The sequence below is a fragment of the Diabrotica undecimpunctata genome, chromosome 5 (genome assembly GCF_040954645.1).
Source record: "Diabrotica undecimpunctata isolate CICGRU chromosome 5, icDiaUnde3, whole genome shotgun sequence".
In the NCBI taxonomy this organism is placed as follows: domain Eukaryota; kingdom Metazoa; phylum Arthropoda; class Insecta; order Coleoptera; family Chrysomelidae; genus Diabrotica; species Diabrotica undecimpunctata.
The window spans coordinates 102,094,292-102,110,017 of NC_092807.1; the positions used below are offsets into that span (position 1 = coordinate 102,094,292).

The 15,726-nt window shown below is 32.7% G+C and overlaps 2 protein-coding genes across 3 annotated transcripts in view; one reads left to right on the forward strand and one right to left on the reverse strand.

Moving 5' to 3' along the window:
* Positions 1-11,171, reverse strand: part of BicD (Microtubule-associated protein Bicaudal D) — a 31,240-nt gene extending 20,069 nt beyond the window's left edge. The window contains exons 1-5 of the mRNA XM_072532408.1: positions 10,655-11,171; positions 10,219-10,514; positions 1,023-1,208; positions 797-964; positions 246-717 (exon numbers count right to left, since the gene is read on the reverse strand). Coding sequence (XP_072388509.1) covers positions 246-717; positions 797-964; positions 1,023-1,208; positions 10,219-10,514; positions 10,655-11,075 — 1,543 coding nt within the window. The 5' untranslated portion in view covers positions 11,076-11,171. The remainder of the gene's footprint in view (positions 1-245; positions 718-796; positions 965-1,022; positions 1,209-10,218; positions 10,515-10,654) is intronic.
* Positions 11,172-11,746: 575 nt separating this feature from the next.
* On the forward strand, positions 11,747-14,002 carry eIF2alpha (eukaryotic translation initiation factor 2 subunit alpha). 2 transcript variants are annotated; one of them, XM_072532409.1, is made up of 5 exons: positions 11,747-11,839; positions 11,993-12,491; positions 12,622-12,854; positions 13,280-13,395; positions 13,681-14,002. In XM_072532409.1, exons 2-5 carry the CDS (start codon positions 12,022-12,024, stop codon positions 13,855-13,857), a joined length of 996 nt encoding a protein of 331 aa, XP_072388510.1. In that variant the 5' UTR covers positions 11,747-11,839; positions 11,993-12,021; the 3' UTR covers positions 13,858-14,002. The 2 variants fall into 2 exon arrangements, with proteins under 2 accessions (XP_072388510.1, XP_072388511.1); XM_072532410.1 differs by lacking the exon at positions 11,747-11,839 and having other exon boundaries at positions 11,846-12,491.
* Positions 14,003-15,726: the final 1,724 nt, after the last annotated feature.

A 15,726-nucleotide genomic window follows, 5' to 3' on the forward strand; every position in this document is an offset into this window, starting at 1 on the left:
TTCTGTCGGTACTCTCAAAAAGCCACGGGCCGATTTTTTTCTCCACAAAAGAATTGCCCATTACACTAAATGCCGTCCAACTGGTCGAGCTCATAATATTTTTACTAGCACCTTTTGGAAGTTACAACATGAAGATGGGTCATGTCACACAATTCATATAAAACAAATTTCAGAATCATCTGATTAGTCACTGATAAATTAAAATATTGCATAAAGAAGTAAACTCGGATATAAAAAATACCTACTTGGTGTCAGTCCTTCCTTTTCATGATCAAGGATAACTCTAGAAGGGGTTTGCCCATTAATTGTGCACAAATGGTGATAAAGTTGAGCCAAATCTTCTGAAACTCCTTGCAATGTATTTTGACTTTCATCTAATGAAGCACCTGCTTCACAGGCGAAGTCTCTCAACAACTTAAGATCACCATCCAAATCCATACTCTTTTGTTCAGTGTCAAACAGTTTATTTTTCAAGTTTGTTATTTCGTTTCTTAATTGCAGAGTGGCATCAGATACGTTGGTAAGATTTTCTAATTCTTTAATATCTCGTTTTAGGAGTTCTATCTCCTTAGATGACATCTTGAACCATTGCTGATATTGTTGAAGGGCCCTAGCTGCTTCTTCTGCGGGTTTAGTGAGGTTTTTATCAACGGTTTGTGAGAGGTGTTGTAAGGAGTCTACATGAGCTGCTAATTGGGTTAAACGGGCCACAAACACCTAGTGAAAATAAATAAGAAAAAATAGTTATAATAGTTAATGTTACTCAGATGTTTCTGTACAAAATCTGAATCATTACCTGCAATTCTCCTTGACTCTTTTCCACCATTCCCTGATTTTCCCTTAAACTTTGCGTCAAACTAATTTTGTCTTTTTCTAAAGCCTCCAACTGCTTTTCCAATTTTCTTAGTTCATTAAGATGCACTTCGGAGAATAAATCAACCTGCTTACCATCCGGCGATTGTACCTAGTAAAAATAAATATTACTTATTGCACATATAAAATAAAATATTATACATTCTTACCTCACTACAGATGGTAGCTTCAATATGTTTGAGGCCAGGAAGGTCATCTTCACAATCACTGCTAACTGGATCCTCTCCTGCTATACCTCTGATACGATAAGCGAGGTTGTTGATGTTATAAAAGGACTCACGGTTAATTTGTTGATCCAGTTCTTTTTTAAGGGCATATTTTGCTTCTCGTTCGCTCTGAAAATTTATAATTTCGTTACAAAAATTCTATAATAATATCTATTTCTTTCTGGGAAAGCTTACGGCTGCTGTTAAACAAGGGATAGGCAGACATAACTGTTTTAACACTGGATGAAGCAACGAGATATTCACTTAAATATCCATGGAATTGTTCCGTGAACAGTTTGATATTACCGCAGAATAATCTGTTTTACAATTTGTCTGTAGTCCTTTAAAGTAAAATCATTTACTGGTCGGAAGCCGAAGCAGAAATAACAGAACAGTAGGAGAAAACATCGTCGCTTTCCCAAGGAAAGGTCGGAAAGGTTTTTTATTTTCATTGACACGAATGGACTATTGTTTCTTCATTGATAACCGTAAACCCCTGTCCCGCCCCCGTAATGATTGATTTCAAGGTTTTCATCACGATTTGCCACAGCTTTGCGGCACCAAGTCGACCCACGCCAAAAATGTCGACGAGGCCCTCAAAGAAAGAGTCTGTATAGTATTGAGTTGCTTGAAACCGACACAAACCAGAAGCTATGTCAAGTCTAACGTAGAACGGAAAAAACAGCAGACGGATCAAAAACATTACTTCTATGATCATCAAATTCAGCCAAGCAGACTAAGATATTGGAGAACTTTCTGAAAAAATTAAGATCAGTCCCCAAAGCGTCTGAGATGCGCTGAATAAACTTATGGCAAGCGTCAACTATCGTTAAAGTGCGTTGTACACTTTGACCCGTCCGAGAAAATGCATGCTGGACATCAATTGATTTTCCCGACATCTTCTTCTTTTCCCGACATCTTGTATTCAAGCGTTGGCTATCGTCATATTGACAAGCTGATGAAATGATTCTCGGTCGGCAGCTGGATAGAACAGTTCCTCGACCGTTCGACCTGTCCATTGTCTAATGTTACGCAGCCAGGACAGTTGTTTTCTTCCGACCCAACGTTTTCCTTCGATTTTGCCCTGAATGATTAACCGGAGTAAGCGATATTTAGGTCCTCTCATTATATGACCGAAGTATTGGACCTTTCTCATTTTGATGATGTTGATCAATTCTCGCTCTTTGTGCACGGTCTCTAGCACGCGTTCGTTAGATATGTGTGCTGTCCACGGGATTCTGAGCATGCGACGGTAACACCATAACTCAAACTCTTCTAATTTGTTAAGATTTTTTATTTTTGTTGTCCAGGTTTCACATCCATAGAACAAAGTGGACCAGACGTAGCACTTCAATACTCTTGGACGTGTGGTCAACGACAGACTTCTACTGCATAATACAGAGCGCCAGTTAATAAAGTTTTTCCGTGCGAGTTCTATTCTGGTCGAAATTTCCTCGTCACTTTCAACCCTGCAGTCAATCCAGCTACCCAGATATCTAAAGTGTTCCACCCTTTCCAGGATTTTGTTATCTAATCTTAGTACTGAGTCTTCAATATTAATTTTTCCGACCACCATCCATTTTGTTTTTTTTTTTTTCGTTGATTGTTAAGCCCTTTTCAGTGCATTCGTTGTTTACAGCATTCAACAGGGTTTGAAGATCTTCTAGACTCTCTGCCATTATTGCGGTGTCATCGGCGTATCTGATGTTGTTAATAATTTCACACACACCTTCGCGGCGATTATTTAACGCTATTTCAAAAACTGGTTCAGTGTAGGCATTAAACAACATCGGTGACATAACACATCCCTGTCTGACACCACGCTTAATAGAAACTTTAGCTGAAACCTCTTGGTTCACCTTAACACAAGCTGTCTGATTGTAGTAAAGATTTTTAAGCAATCTAATGTCATACATGTCCAGATCAACTGAGTCTAAGCATTGAAATAATAATGTATGTGGCACTCTATCAAAGGCTTTTTCGAAATCTATAAAACATACGTAAATATTTTTCCTAAACTCAATGCTCTTTTGTAAGAGTATTTGCATGCAAAAAAGAGCTTCTCGAGTACCTACCCATACCGTTTCGGAAACCAAACTGCTCATCACCAGTTATCCCCTCACAAAGTTCATATAAGTTTTATATATTATTAGAGCACTAAACAAACTAAAAACTGGCATCTCACAATGAGCTAGTAAACTTGAGAAGATGGGTATACCAGGAGGACGATGCCTGCGATCTACATAGCCAACTATTGAAACTAAAAGATTTAAGATTGATGGTGTTCTGGACATAGAAAGTAAGTACGTAAAGTTGTACTGATTTGCAATATTAAGAAGTTGAATAAAAAGGCAATGAAAAGAGTTGTGTTTTTAAAGGACACAAATATCAAAATCTCGGAAAAAATAAATCATTTTACAGGTGAGAGGATTAATCACTCGATCATCATTGAATTATGGTACGATATTCTAAGTGATTGTGTTGAGTTTAAGATAATAGATATGAAGATATAAAAAAAAGGAAAATACTGTCAAAGAAAAGATTAACTGTCAGAGAGACGGACGGTGTGATGTGATGAAAATGATTATTTAGATTTTTATATTATATAAAAAATCAATCAAAAGTATATTAGTATTAAATATTATACAATATTATCTATTTATTGGGGTCAAAACTGTATATTACACAAATATCGGATAATTGTTTAATTGTTTTGTAACTTAAAATTTAAAATGTCATGATTCTTATAGCACGCTCTTCTGCATAAGTAATTTCTGTGACTACAAGAATAAACTTTTACAGTCAATTGGAAAATCACGATAAACAGATTTCATGAAGAAAAGATGTGCTCTTGTTGTCCATTGACTACTTAATAATGAAAAGCTGCTCTTAAATGAAATTCTTCCGGCTTTATTACAATTTCAGAAGCAATCGTTTTTTATCCAGTATTTGTCAGTATATCCTTAGTAATAGTCCCCCTGTAATTAGTCGCCCTCTCTTCTCGAATTCGAAGAAATGACCATTTCCTGGATAAACAATTGTTCAAAGTACATACTTCAGTTGAGGTTGTGGCAGTTCAGGTGTTAAGTTCAAAGTAACCAAATGAATTTTAATTATATATGCACATTGTGTGGAAACACAAAATTATTGTCGGATTCACATTAAAAATGTTCGAATTATCCATTTTCCAATCTTTTAACATCGCAATTTTTAAGTGTTTTATTTGTTCTTTAAAATTGATTACTCGGAGATACGCATTTTTGTTCTGAAGAAGACGATAGTAAAAAAAATGTCTTTGACTTTGAAACATTGACTCTTTTTAATGTAAAATCATCCTGTACATATCGTCAACCCTGTTATTATCCCTATAGAAATTCTATCCTTGACCTCTTTTGAAATAGGAGGGAATAATCAATTTTTTCTGTTAGTTCCCTGCTCCATTTAAAAGCTTTCTCAAAATTGGATATGGATTATCAGATTCCATTCTATTAAAATATTGACCATCCTTTAACCTTGTGTGCTTTTATCATAAACCTTATTCAAAACAAAAAGTATATTTTTGTCTGTTTTATTCGTTTATTTAACAGAGTAAAAAAATATATTATGTGCTATGCATTTTTTTATTTAACTAAAAGATGGTTTCAGAAAAGTTTATAATTCAGCTATAAGAAAATGTTTGATCAAGCATTCAGAGAACTTCGGAGGTATTAATTAAAATAAAATCCATCTTTAGTAGTTCTGAGTGTATTGAATAACTCACAGTGCCACTGCCGGTCCCAGATCGGAATTGCAAAGTAGGATGGGGCAATGGGTAGTTCCACAATTCAGTAAAAATTCCACTGTGGTACCTTTCAACGAACCTCAGGCATGACAGTCTTCCCCATGTCTGCAAATGAATCTGTCGACGTTTAGAGGTATCAAAATATCCCACATCTCGACTGCATAATGTCTCCCCTACAAGTCGACCAATGTAGTCAGCAGACGCATCTCCAGATGCGTCCGAGGATGCATCTGTTGACATATAGTGCCTGCATAACACTAAATAAACCAAAGTTTGATATCGAGAATTGAAAAAAATGATAATAGAATTTATGAGCTTAGAACAATCTGAACCGATCAAACGAATTTTCAAGATAAAACATGTAATTTACGAAAAGAAAATTTAGAACTCAAGAAAAAAATAAAAATAAAATATTTTAATCAAATTACATGACTTTAAGAATAATGAAGAAATTGAAGATGCTAACAACTTTATTACAAATAAATTAAATGTAAATGTGATAGAAAAGGATGTTCAGAAAATAAAAAATCGTAGAGGATGTTTATTGTTACTATGACCATATTTTTATAAAGCATAGAATAAACCAAGAGAAATACAGTATTTCATTGAAAGTGATTTAACATAAGCTGAAACAAAACAACAAAGAAGCTGAGAGGATAAAAAAAGGGAAAAAGTGAGAAACAGGTTGGATATCAGAAAATATTTATAAACAATGAATGATGAAAATGAAACCGTAATACCGAGAACCTCGTGAACATGAAAAGAAAAATTAATTCCAAAAGAAACACAACGGCCAGGAAAATTTGGAACCGAATATGATATGATATGAACTTGAAAAATGATTATGATTGGACAACGGTGCATTACAGGAATTTTAAAGTAGAACAACTAAAAGCCAATGTGAGGCTGCTACTAAATAATTTGAAACCAATACAAAAAGTACAAAAATATTGATCTATTAACAAAGTACAAAGAATGTAGAGCTGAAGCAAGAAGAATCATAAAAAGAGCAAACAAGAATCCTGGCAGAAATACATACCTAGTATTAACAGCAGCCCAAATATATCATTGGTTTAAAAAAAGTTAAAAACGGGAGAGCATACTTACCAACAAATCGTAAGTCTATAAAAAGAAGGGACGTTACTAACTGACCCACAGAATATAGTAAATAAACTAGCTGATACCTATCAAAAATTCTCATCCAGTCAAAATTACAGTAATGAGTTCTCAACTTACAAACAACAGGAGGAGGCCATACCTATTACAATTTCTGACGAATTCAACCCTATCAATACACCTCTTAGTTATGGGGAGTTTCAAGAAGCATTAATAGCATAAACGACATCACCAGATCCAGATGACATATCAATACAATTTATTAAAAAACCTCCCAATATGGAAAAATGCCATTTTTATCTCTATTATTAAACTAAAAGATAAATTACTGGCTTTATACCAGGTAGATCTATTCACGAAGCTTTTAAAAATAATCAAAAATGTATGGCAATTCACTTTGACATAGTTAAAGCATTTGATACGGTATAGAAACACTGTATATTGAACATTCTAAAAAAAAATCAGGTCCGAGCAAATGATCCTATCTTGGAGAATGACAAAAAAGAATCCTACAAGCATCCATTATCAATCCTACTCTATTTTTATTAGCAATAAACGATATAATAAAAATGTCACCTTAATTATTTACATCAAAGGCAAGAATGTTAATCATATGGCATCAATATTACAAGAACACTTAAGTAAACTAATAAATTGTTCCTTAAATACCGGTTTTAGTTTTTGCTCTAATAAAACAAAATGTTCAAAAAGACATATCAAGGATAAACCAAATTTAAGATTTGAAAACCAAAATATTTCCTATACTACAAACAAAATAAAATTTCAAGGAATGATATTTGATCAACTGTTAAATTAGAAAAGTCATATCCAGCAATTAGATCTTTTATGTTGAAATGACTACTTGTAGAAGTACCTAGCTCACAAAACTTGGGGTGCCGGTGGTAAAACACTGCTCATGCTATATAGACCATTCATTCATTTCAAAATTACTAACCACATTAAAATAGCATAAAGCTGATAAATAGCATAAAGCTGATAAATAGCATACAAGCTGAAATAGGTGAACCCACGCTAAAGCTTCGTAGGCAGCTATTAACCCTTAATTACATTTTTAGAATAACTAAATAAAAGAATGCCAATCGATCAGGCCTACGCCGACCATCGTTGTCCCTTTTAACATAATTATCGAATTGTAATATAAATTTTCTTTTAAATTATGATAAAAAAAAATATGTAACATATTCTATAATTGCAAAAAACATATTTTTAAACAAACACAATTGCAAACAAGTGCACAGTTACCCAAATAAATTTAAAAAATTCGTAAAATTCGAAAAAAAAAGATTCCCACTCTCACACAAAAAAAATATGTATTACACACACTGGCAGCTACAGAATTTTTTTTGGGGATGTCATGGATCTTGAGGGTGATTACTTTTCTCTGATGCAAGGTCACTTTTAGTCTTACCATCAATAGGATAAGTGGGTTTTCAAATATTTTTAAGGAGGGGGGGGGGGGCATGACCCCGTGACCCCTCCCTCTGGATCCGCCACTGATTACACATAGCTACATGTAATTTGCTGGCTTGGCCTACCCAAAATATTTTACCACATCAGCTGCCACTGCTAAAATTCTTTGTAGATCTGTAATATTTTCTGCTATTAGTATTGTATCATCAGCATATCTAATTTCACGTATGGGTAGGCTATTTATTTTTATGCCTGCTACTTCATCTTCTAATGATTTTTTTAATATTTTCTCTGAGTATGCATTAAACAGTAATGGCGACAAGACACACAGCCTTGTCTAACACCTCTTTTGATTTTTATTTTATTAAGTTATTTATTCTTATATACAGCTTCTTGTTCATAATACAGATTATTTATTATTCTTATATCCCATGTGTCGATGTTCTTTGTTCTCAGTAGTTTTTTACTTTCACTGGTCACATTCCATATTCCAATTTTAAATTGACTGTCTGCTTTTTTCTTTTTCTGGTAGGGATTTCGCTGGTTGACAACCTGAAAAGCCCCGACTCCTTTCCTGCCTTGGTCTCCGATACCCATGATCAGTACATGTCTGCTTACTCTGCTTGGCAGGTGAGGCTGACATTTGGATCAGGGAGGCTATATGTTGCGCATCACTATCCATTACATCCTTGCAATATTATAAACAAATTAAAAGAAAACAAAATAGAGTGATCACAAGTTGCATGTAACAGGCAAAGAAATTGCAGACAATTTCAATAAATCAACACTAACAAAGTGTGGATAACCTAAGAAGGTATCAGAATTTTCTTGTCATATTTCTTTTAACTTTTACTCCATATACTTAAAACCTATCACAATAATTGAGAACATACAATTAATTTAAGGCATAAAAAGTAAACTCTGCCCAGGTTTTGATGAAGTGTCCAATAATCTCTTAAAACATTATGATTTTAAGTTGGCCATTCTCTTATGCATATCCTGAACATTAAATTTGGATTTGGATTTGTTTCAAAATCATTAAAAATGTTATAACTAATGACTCTACAAAAATTGATCTCACATGCTATTAAAGGATTATAAACCCATTAGTCTTATTTCCTCTTTTTCAAAAATATTTCAACTTGCTGTTTGCTCTAGAATAGAATTTTTGATAGAAACAATCATACTGTCAGCATAGATATCATAGGGGAAAAAGTGTGGAGACTGTTGTGTATCACTTTCTGGAGAATATTAAAACTTCATCAGAAGAAACAGGTGTTTCCATGGGTGTATTCTTGGTCTTAGAAAAACTTTTGATCCTTTGGAACACTCAATCCTTTTTCATAGTGTAGGCAGATTGTTGTTATGAAGACAGGTAATGTAGAACATCAGAGGCATTACGCAGGGTAGTGTCTTGGCTCTAACTGTCTTTCTACTTTATATAAATGACCTTTTTCATTGACCTTACAATTTATAAATTTGCATCTTTATCTTCTGAACAATTATATCAAGTGACAATCAAAACTATAGAAGAAGCTCAAGTCTAGTTTTTCCAAAATATTTATCTTTAAATCAAGAGAAAACACAATTTATTTGCTTTTGAATACATCAGAGAGACATATCCCTGAAATGGCAAGATCCAGTAAAATTCAGTCAGTCTGAAACAACAACATTTTTGGGAATTTATATAAATCAAAATCTAAACGGGACAAAATGCATTAAAGAGAAACAAAAAGTTAAATTAAGTAGGTTATACTTTACATGTATTAAAAAAGTACTTATCATCAACCAATCAATCAAAGTGGCAAGATTGGACATTTTAATTTTAGTGTTAATGTAGTATTAATTGAAGAAGAAAACAATTAACAGCCTCATTGTCTAGAAAGTGCAATTTTGTAGTTTTTGTTAATGTTTAAAATCATCTTATTTATTTATCATGCAAAAATTGGATTCAAGTCTTCTTCAAGGCAAATTTCATCTAGTAGAGTCCTAATTTGGCATTGTCTGCAAAGTGTAACATCATCATCATTTTGGCTTTACAACCCTGTGTGGGTCCTAGCCTCCCCAAGAATTTTTCTCCAGTTGTCCCTATCCATCGCCTTCCTCCACCAAGCACGTATTTCCATATTTCTCATGTCTTCATCGATGTTATCTAGGAATCTTTCATCGATGTTATCTAGGAATCTTTTGCAAAGTGTAAGGCACTGCAGAATTTACATTTCCCACTCAGATCCAGCAAAGATAGAAAAATACAGGACCATAATGGGAACCATATGGTATCCCAAATGCCATTTCATCAGAAACTGAGCTGTAAATTTTCACCACTTGAGTTCTCACTGATATGGACATAAATCCATGAATGTAATCGACTCAAAATATCCAAGGTGTGAAGTTTACTCTGATGCAGTTCATGGTTGAAACTACCTACATCAGCTTATAAATTAATATATAGATATTTTTATATCATTGCTTGTTAAGTATTAACTTCTTTTTAAGAGAATATTAGAGATTGTGCACTTTTCTATTTTGCATAATATATTGCAGTTTATAAGGTGGACAGTGTTTATAGTAAGTGTTCAAATGTTTATAATATTCTGATTTATAGACATATCTTTTATTGTTTCTGCATTATGTTGATTAAATTTGTATTTAGACAATCCTAATATAAACAGTTGGAATGTATAAAGTTTATAACATCAAAATCATTATTTAAAGTATCAGATGCTACTGTAAAGACTGCTTTTTACTATTAAATTTCAAATAAACTGCAATATGAATACAAACTTTGCAACAATGATGATTGTTACATACCTGTAATGATTCAAGGGCTTCTTCCATATGTTTCTCAGCAATTTTCTTTAAATTCGTCATTTCTTCCAACTGCAAATTCAACAAATCCATCTCTTCTTGCAATCTTCTTATTTCATGCTTCAAACTCTCAAATTCGACTTGAGAACTTTTCAAGGCAGAAACTTGTTTTTGAAGAGCAATATTCTCTTCTTCCAGTTCCGAATAATCAGCTATAAGACGGTTTTCTCTAAATTTGACTTCTCTTAGTTCTGTTCTGATTTTTTTGCATTCCATATTTCTATCCTCCTTGTCTTTGCCTAATACAAAATAAAACACATAATGGTTTCTAGACAATAATAAAATTTCAAATAAAGATAAGTGATAGGATTAATAAACTGGCATTTACACATACAATAACAGGAAGTCTTTTATATAATTTATATTAAAGCATTATTACCCATGTCATTATTTTCTTGGAGCATTCGATCTCTTTCAGCAGTGACTCTTTCCAACTCATGCCTGCATTGTTTAATCTCATTTTCTAACTCTAAAATCTGTAACGTCAACGACGATTCTCTAGCTACCGACTCATTTATGAGTGATTCTTCAGTCTCAATCCCAGTTTTTGTTGTAACTTTATGACTAGTTTGGAACTTTGCTAAAGCCTCCTGAGTAATGTTTAACTCATGTTTGGTATTCTCGTATAGAGCTTCAAATTCTTCACATTTTTGTTGCAGTTCTTTCTTTTCTTCTAATAAGACTAATCCATACTGAGCTGACTGAACTTTTTCACTACTTGCTTGATCTAATTCTCTCGTTAACCTTTCTATTTCATTTTTTAAGGAGTCTATGTTGCTCTGGTTATTTACAGACGCCATTGTCGAAGCCTATAATTAATTAAAAAATTGGAAAATGTTATAATCATTAATCTAAATAGTAATTAAAATGGGACTGAAACTGTCACATCACAGTTAATTGACATTTCATTGATTAGACACATGACATGACACATGACAATCAACAATAATTTCTTCTCTATTATTTGGACTTGCGTAACTTGCCAACTCAAAAAAATAACGCAAAAAAATGTACCTGGAAAAGAATATTGTTTGGTGAAATGTAAGAAAATAGAAGTAATAATAATAAAGTAACTAAAACTGATATTAAAAGTTTTCCGTTAAGTAAAGTCCCTTAAATTTTTACAAAACCGTAAAGAATATTTAAAAAATATTTATTATTTTTTTGGATGTAAACCATTAAACCATAAGCCATAAATCATAAAATTGTAAAATTAATTTTTTATTTGAAGTTTTGACTTACATATTTAAAATGGTATATAATATTAATATAATGTTTAATTAAAATTTGGTACATCTTGTTGATTTTAATTAATCACTTATACCATTTATTAGAACAATCGTTATACGTGGGTGCCGGAGGAAATAATAGCGAATTTACTTTATAATTTATTAATTATTTCCCAGAAAATATTTGTAAAACGAATAAACATGACAACGTGTATAATATATAAATGTGGCAACTATTTTTTAGATTTTTCTGACTGCCTGCAGATAAACAGAAAACTAGAAAACTGACATTTCTTTTTGACAGGCTGTAGCTCCTAGTTTTTGGACACGTGAAGGTATGTCAAGAAAAGAAGTAAACAGTATTTGTTTAAATATAAAAATTATTTTTATTGCTGCACGAGCATTATAATAGTTCTGTAAAGTATTTGCTAAATTATAGTATTAACTTCTGTTCAAATTAACCAAGTAAATCTAACCTCAAATTTCAGCATATACTTGGATTCTTCACAATCCCAAAATGCCGCTATCGTGTCGATTTTATAAAGAAAAATATCCCGAAGTGGAAGATGTAGTCATGGTTAATGTAAGGGCCATCGCCGAAATGGGAGCCTACGTCCATTTACTAGAATACAATAATATAGAAGGCATGATCCTGTTGTCTGAATTGTCCAGAAGACGTATTAGGTCAATTAACAAATTGATTCGTGTAGGAAAAACCGAACCCGTTGTAGTTATAAGAGTAGACAAGGAAAAGGGGTATATAGATCTTTCAAAACGTCGTGTTAGCGCTGAGGATGTAGAAAAATGTACAGAGAGGTTTGCAAAGGCTAAGGCTGTTAATTCAATTTTAAGGCATGTTGCAGAATTACTAAAGTATGAATCAGATGAACAATTAGAAGAATTGTATCAGAAGACTGCTTGGTATTTTGAAGAAAAATATAAGAAGAATAAAGCTAGTGCATATGACTTCTTTAAACAAGCTGTTTTGTAAGTAATTGGATGTAATATTTTATATATTTATGGTTTTAAAAAAATGATGAAATATGAGTTAATATTGCATTATAATGCCCATTAAAGTCCTTAAACTTGTTAATTTAACTTTGTTAAAATCTTTTAGAGACCCCAGTATTTTAGCAGAATGTGACTTAGATGACAAAACAAAAGAAGTCTTGCTTAGTAACATAAAAAGAAAGCTAACATCTCAAGCAGTCAAAATCAGGGCTGATATTGAATGTGCTTGTTATGGTTATGAAGGTATTGATGCTGTTAAAACTGCCCTTAAAGCTGGCTTGGCTCTTTCAACTGAAGAATTGCCCATTAAAATCAATCTTATAGCTCCTCCTCTCTATGGTAAGTTTACAAATGATCAAATTCCATAATAGTTTAGTTTGTAAATATACCATAATTCTAATTGAGAATTTGGGAATGAATGTATGCTGAATTCAATACAAAATTGCTGTTGGAAGAGCATAAAACAGTTCTTTATCCTAGATAACTTGAAAATGGTCGTGATCATATAGTATGATCACGAAACAAATCAATTTTTTGTGCAATAGTTTTCGGTACGCAAGTGTACATAATTCAGCCAGTTTGATAAAGTTCCGACATATCTCCCTGCAAAATTTTTCTGTTGCTGAATGCTGAAGAATAAAGCATTGTGAAGTTATCAGTTAAGACCCAATACATTTGGGACAGACTCAGTGCATGATATATAAAGATATTTATTGGCAAATTAATATTTACTAATATATGATACATTTTTCTTGTTTTTTTAGTTATGACTACATCTACACCTGAAAAACAAGATGGTTTAAAAGTTTTAGGTGATGCTATAGAGAAAGTTAAAGCAACAATCACTGAATTGGGTGGAGTATTTAATATTCAAATGGCTGTAAGTTTTTTTTAATATTCGATATGTATCTAGAATTATTGTTAGCCATTTACTAAAATAAATAGTTGCTTTTCCAGATTTTTTCCTAAAGTGTTAAATATGTATATATTATATATCCAGGTGAATCCAGCCAGGAGCTGGATGACTAAGAATAAGCATTCTGAAATGATTATGAATGAATGTTGTCACACTTTTGTAATAGATCTCATAAACACTTTTTCTTTATCCTACTCATATTATTTAAAATAATTTATGTTAAGGTTAAGAGATTAATTTTACTTTCAGCCCAAAGTGGTCACAGCTACTGACGAAGCTGAACTCGTCAAACAGATGGAACGAGCAGAACTCGAAAATGCAGAAGTTGCTGGCGATGATGACGAAGAACAAGACGAGGGACAAATCTATAGTGAAGAAGATAAAGACGATAAAGAAAATTCTGGCGAAGAGGAAGAAGAGGAATAATATTTTTTCTTTGCGATTCAGAGACGTAAAGAATTATTGTATATTATAAGAATTTATTTAAGCTACTATCAACAGTACATTATTTGAATTTTTTAATTTTGTTTTATCTTTGTACATGTTTGAATATAAAGATATAATAAGAAAATACACTGTTTTATTCACCTCTAAATCTTTTAATTGTAGATAAAGGGAACATTTGTTTTCATAGACCTCATCATAATGTAAGGCATATAATTCTTTTCAATTTGCCACTGAACCTCTAAAAACCATACAAACAAGCTGAATTTTGCTAAGAATGTCATTTATGGGACTCCACAAAAGTTTTGCCACTCTTACCTCTAGGTTTCCTATAAACCTTCCCCAACTTTGTAAGGCGGTAAAAACGGAAAAAATCAATTTACCAAGAATCTCTATGCCATAGAAAAAATGTGGTTATTTGCACCTTTCCTGTAAAATGAACCGTTCTCCTAGAAACAACGGTTGAAGCGATTGGCGATTTTGAATGTCAGTTAGGTGCCCTAAATTAATTTTTTAAATAAAAGATGTAAAAATTCAATATCTTTTGATCAGAGTGTCCTATGAGCAAAAATCAAAATGCGTTTTAAAAGAGAAGAGTATACCAGCTTTCGTATATTTTTGCATTTTGCCACAAATGAAGTCAGTTTCTATAAAGATGTTAAATAAAAAAAAGATTGTGCCATTTTTTTGATTCTCATGAGAAAATTTATCACTATGCTATAACATGAAATTCCGATTTTGAGTTTTGGCAACAAAACTGAGACATAACTTACTGAGAGTTTAAAGTACATATGTATAAAAATCGCTGAATGTAAACTTTCACATTACAAACGATCGTACGTCAAGAGAAAAGCCTCCACGAAGATGGTATTAAAAATTAGATGCTAACAATAAAATTTCATAGTGACCAATGGAAGTGATAAATTTTATTGATCTCATGAGAATTGTCAAAATCGCCCAATTTATTTAACACCTTTATAAAAACTGACTTCATTTGCAGCAAAATACAAATATTTCATACGAAAGCTACACTCTTCATGTTTAAAACGCATTTTTAATTTTTGTCAATAGGACACTCTAATCAAAAAAATTTAATAGTAACTGTCGAGTTGAATTATTTTCTCTAATGTGATTTTGAATAGAATACAGGATAGGGAATCTCCCTGTCGTAGGCCCGTTCTCACATGGATTGTATCTGTTAGTGCGTATTGAATTCGAATTTTGCTTTGTACTTTAAGTGTTTCTTTTACTATATCAATGAGTTGAGTTGGAATAATAAACTCTTTCAGTGCGTGGATCAGAAATTCTCGATGGATGCTATCATAGGCACTCCCAAAATCAATGAAAAGATGATGTGTGTCTATATTAAATTCACTAGTCTTTTCCAAGATTTGCCTCAAGACGGAGATCTGATCTATTGCGGACTTTTGCCTGCAAAAACCACATTGATATCCCCCAACTATTTGTTCCGCATATAGTCTCAATCGGTCATACACAATATTTGACAGTATTTTATATGCCACAGTTAGTAGCGTTATTGCCCGGTAGTTTTTACATTGAAGCTGATCTCCCTTTTTATGTAGTGGGATAATTACTCCGGTATTCCAGTCTTGTGGCAGTTGTTTATTATTCCATTATGTTCACTATTAGTTCGTATATCGCATTCAATAGGGAGTCTGTCTTTATTAATTCTGCGCTAATGTTGTCTAATCCAGGTGACTTGTTGTTTTTCAGTCTGGTAACTGCTTCTTGCATTTCAGCTACTGAAGGGGGGGGGGGTTGTTTCTCTGATATCCGTTTTATCCAGTATAATTCCATCATATAGTGGATCTTCGTTTTTTTCAAACTTTT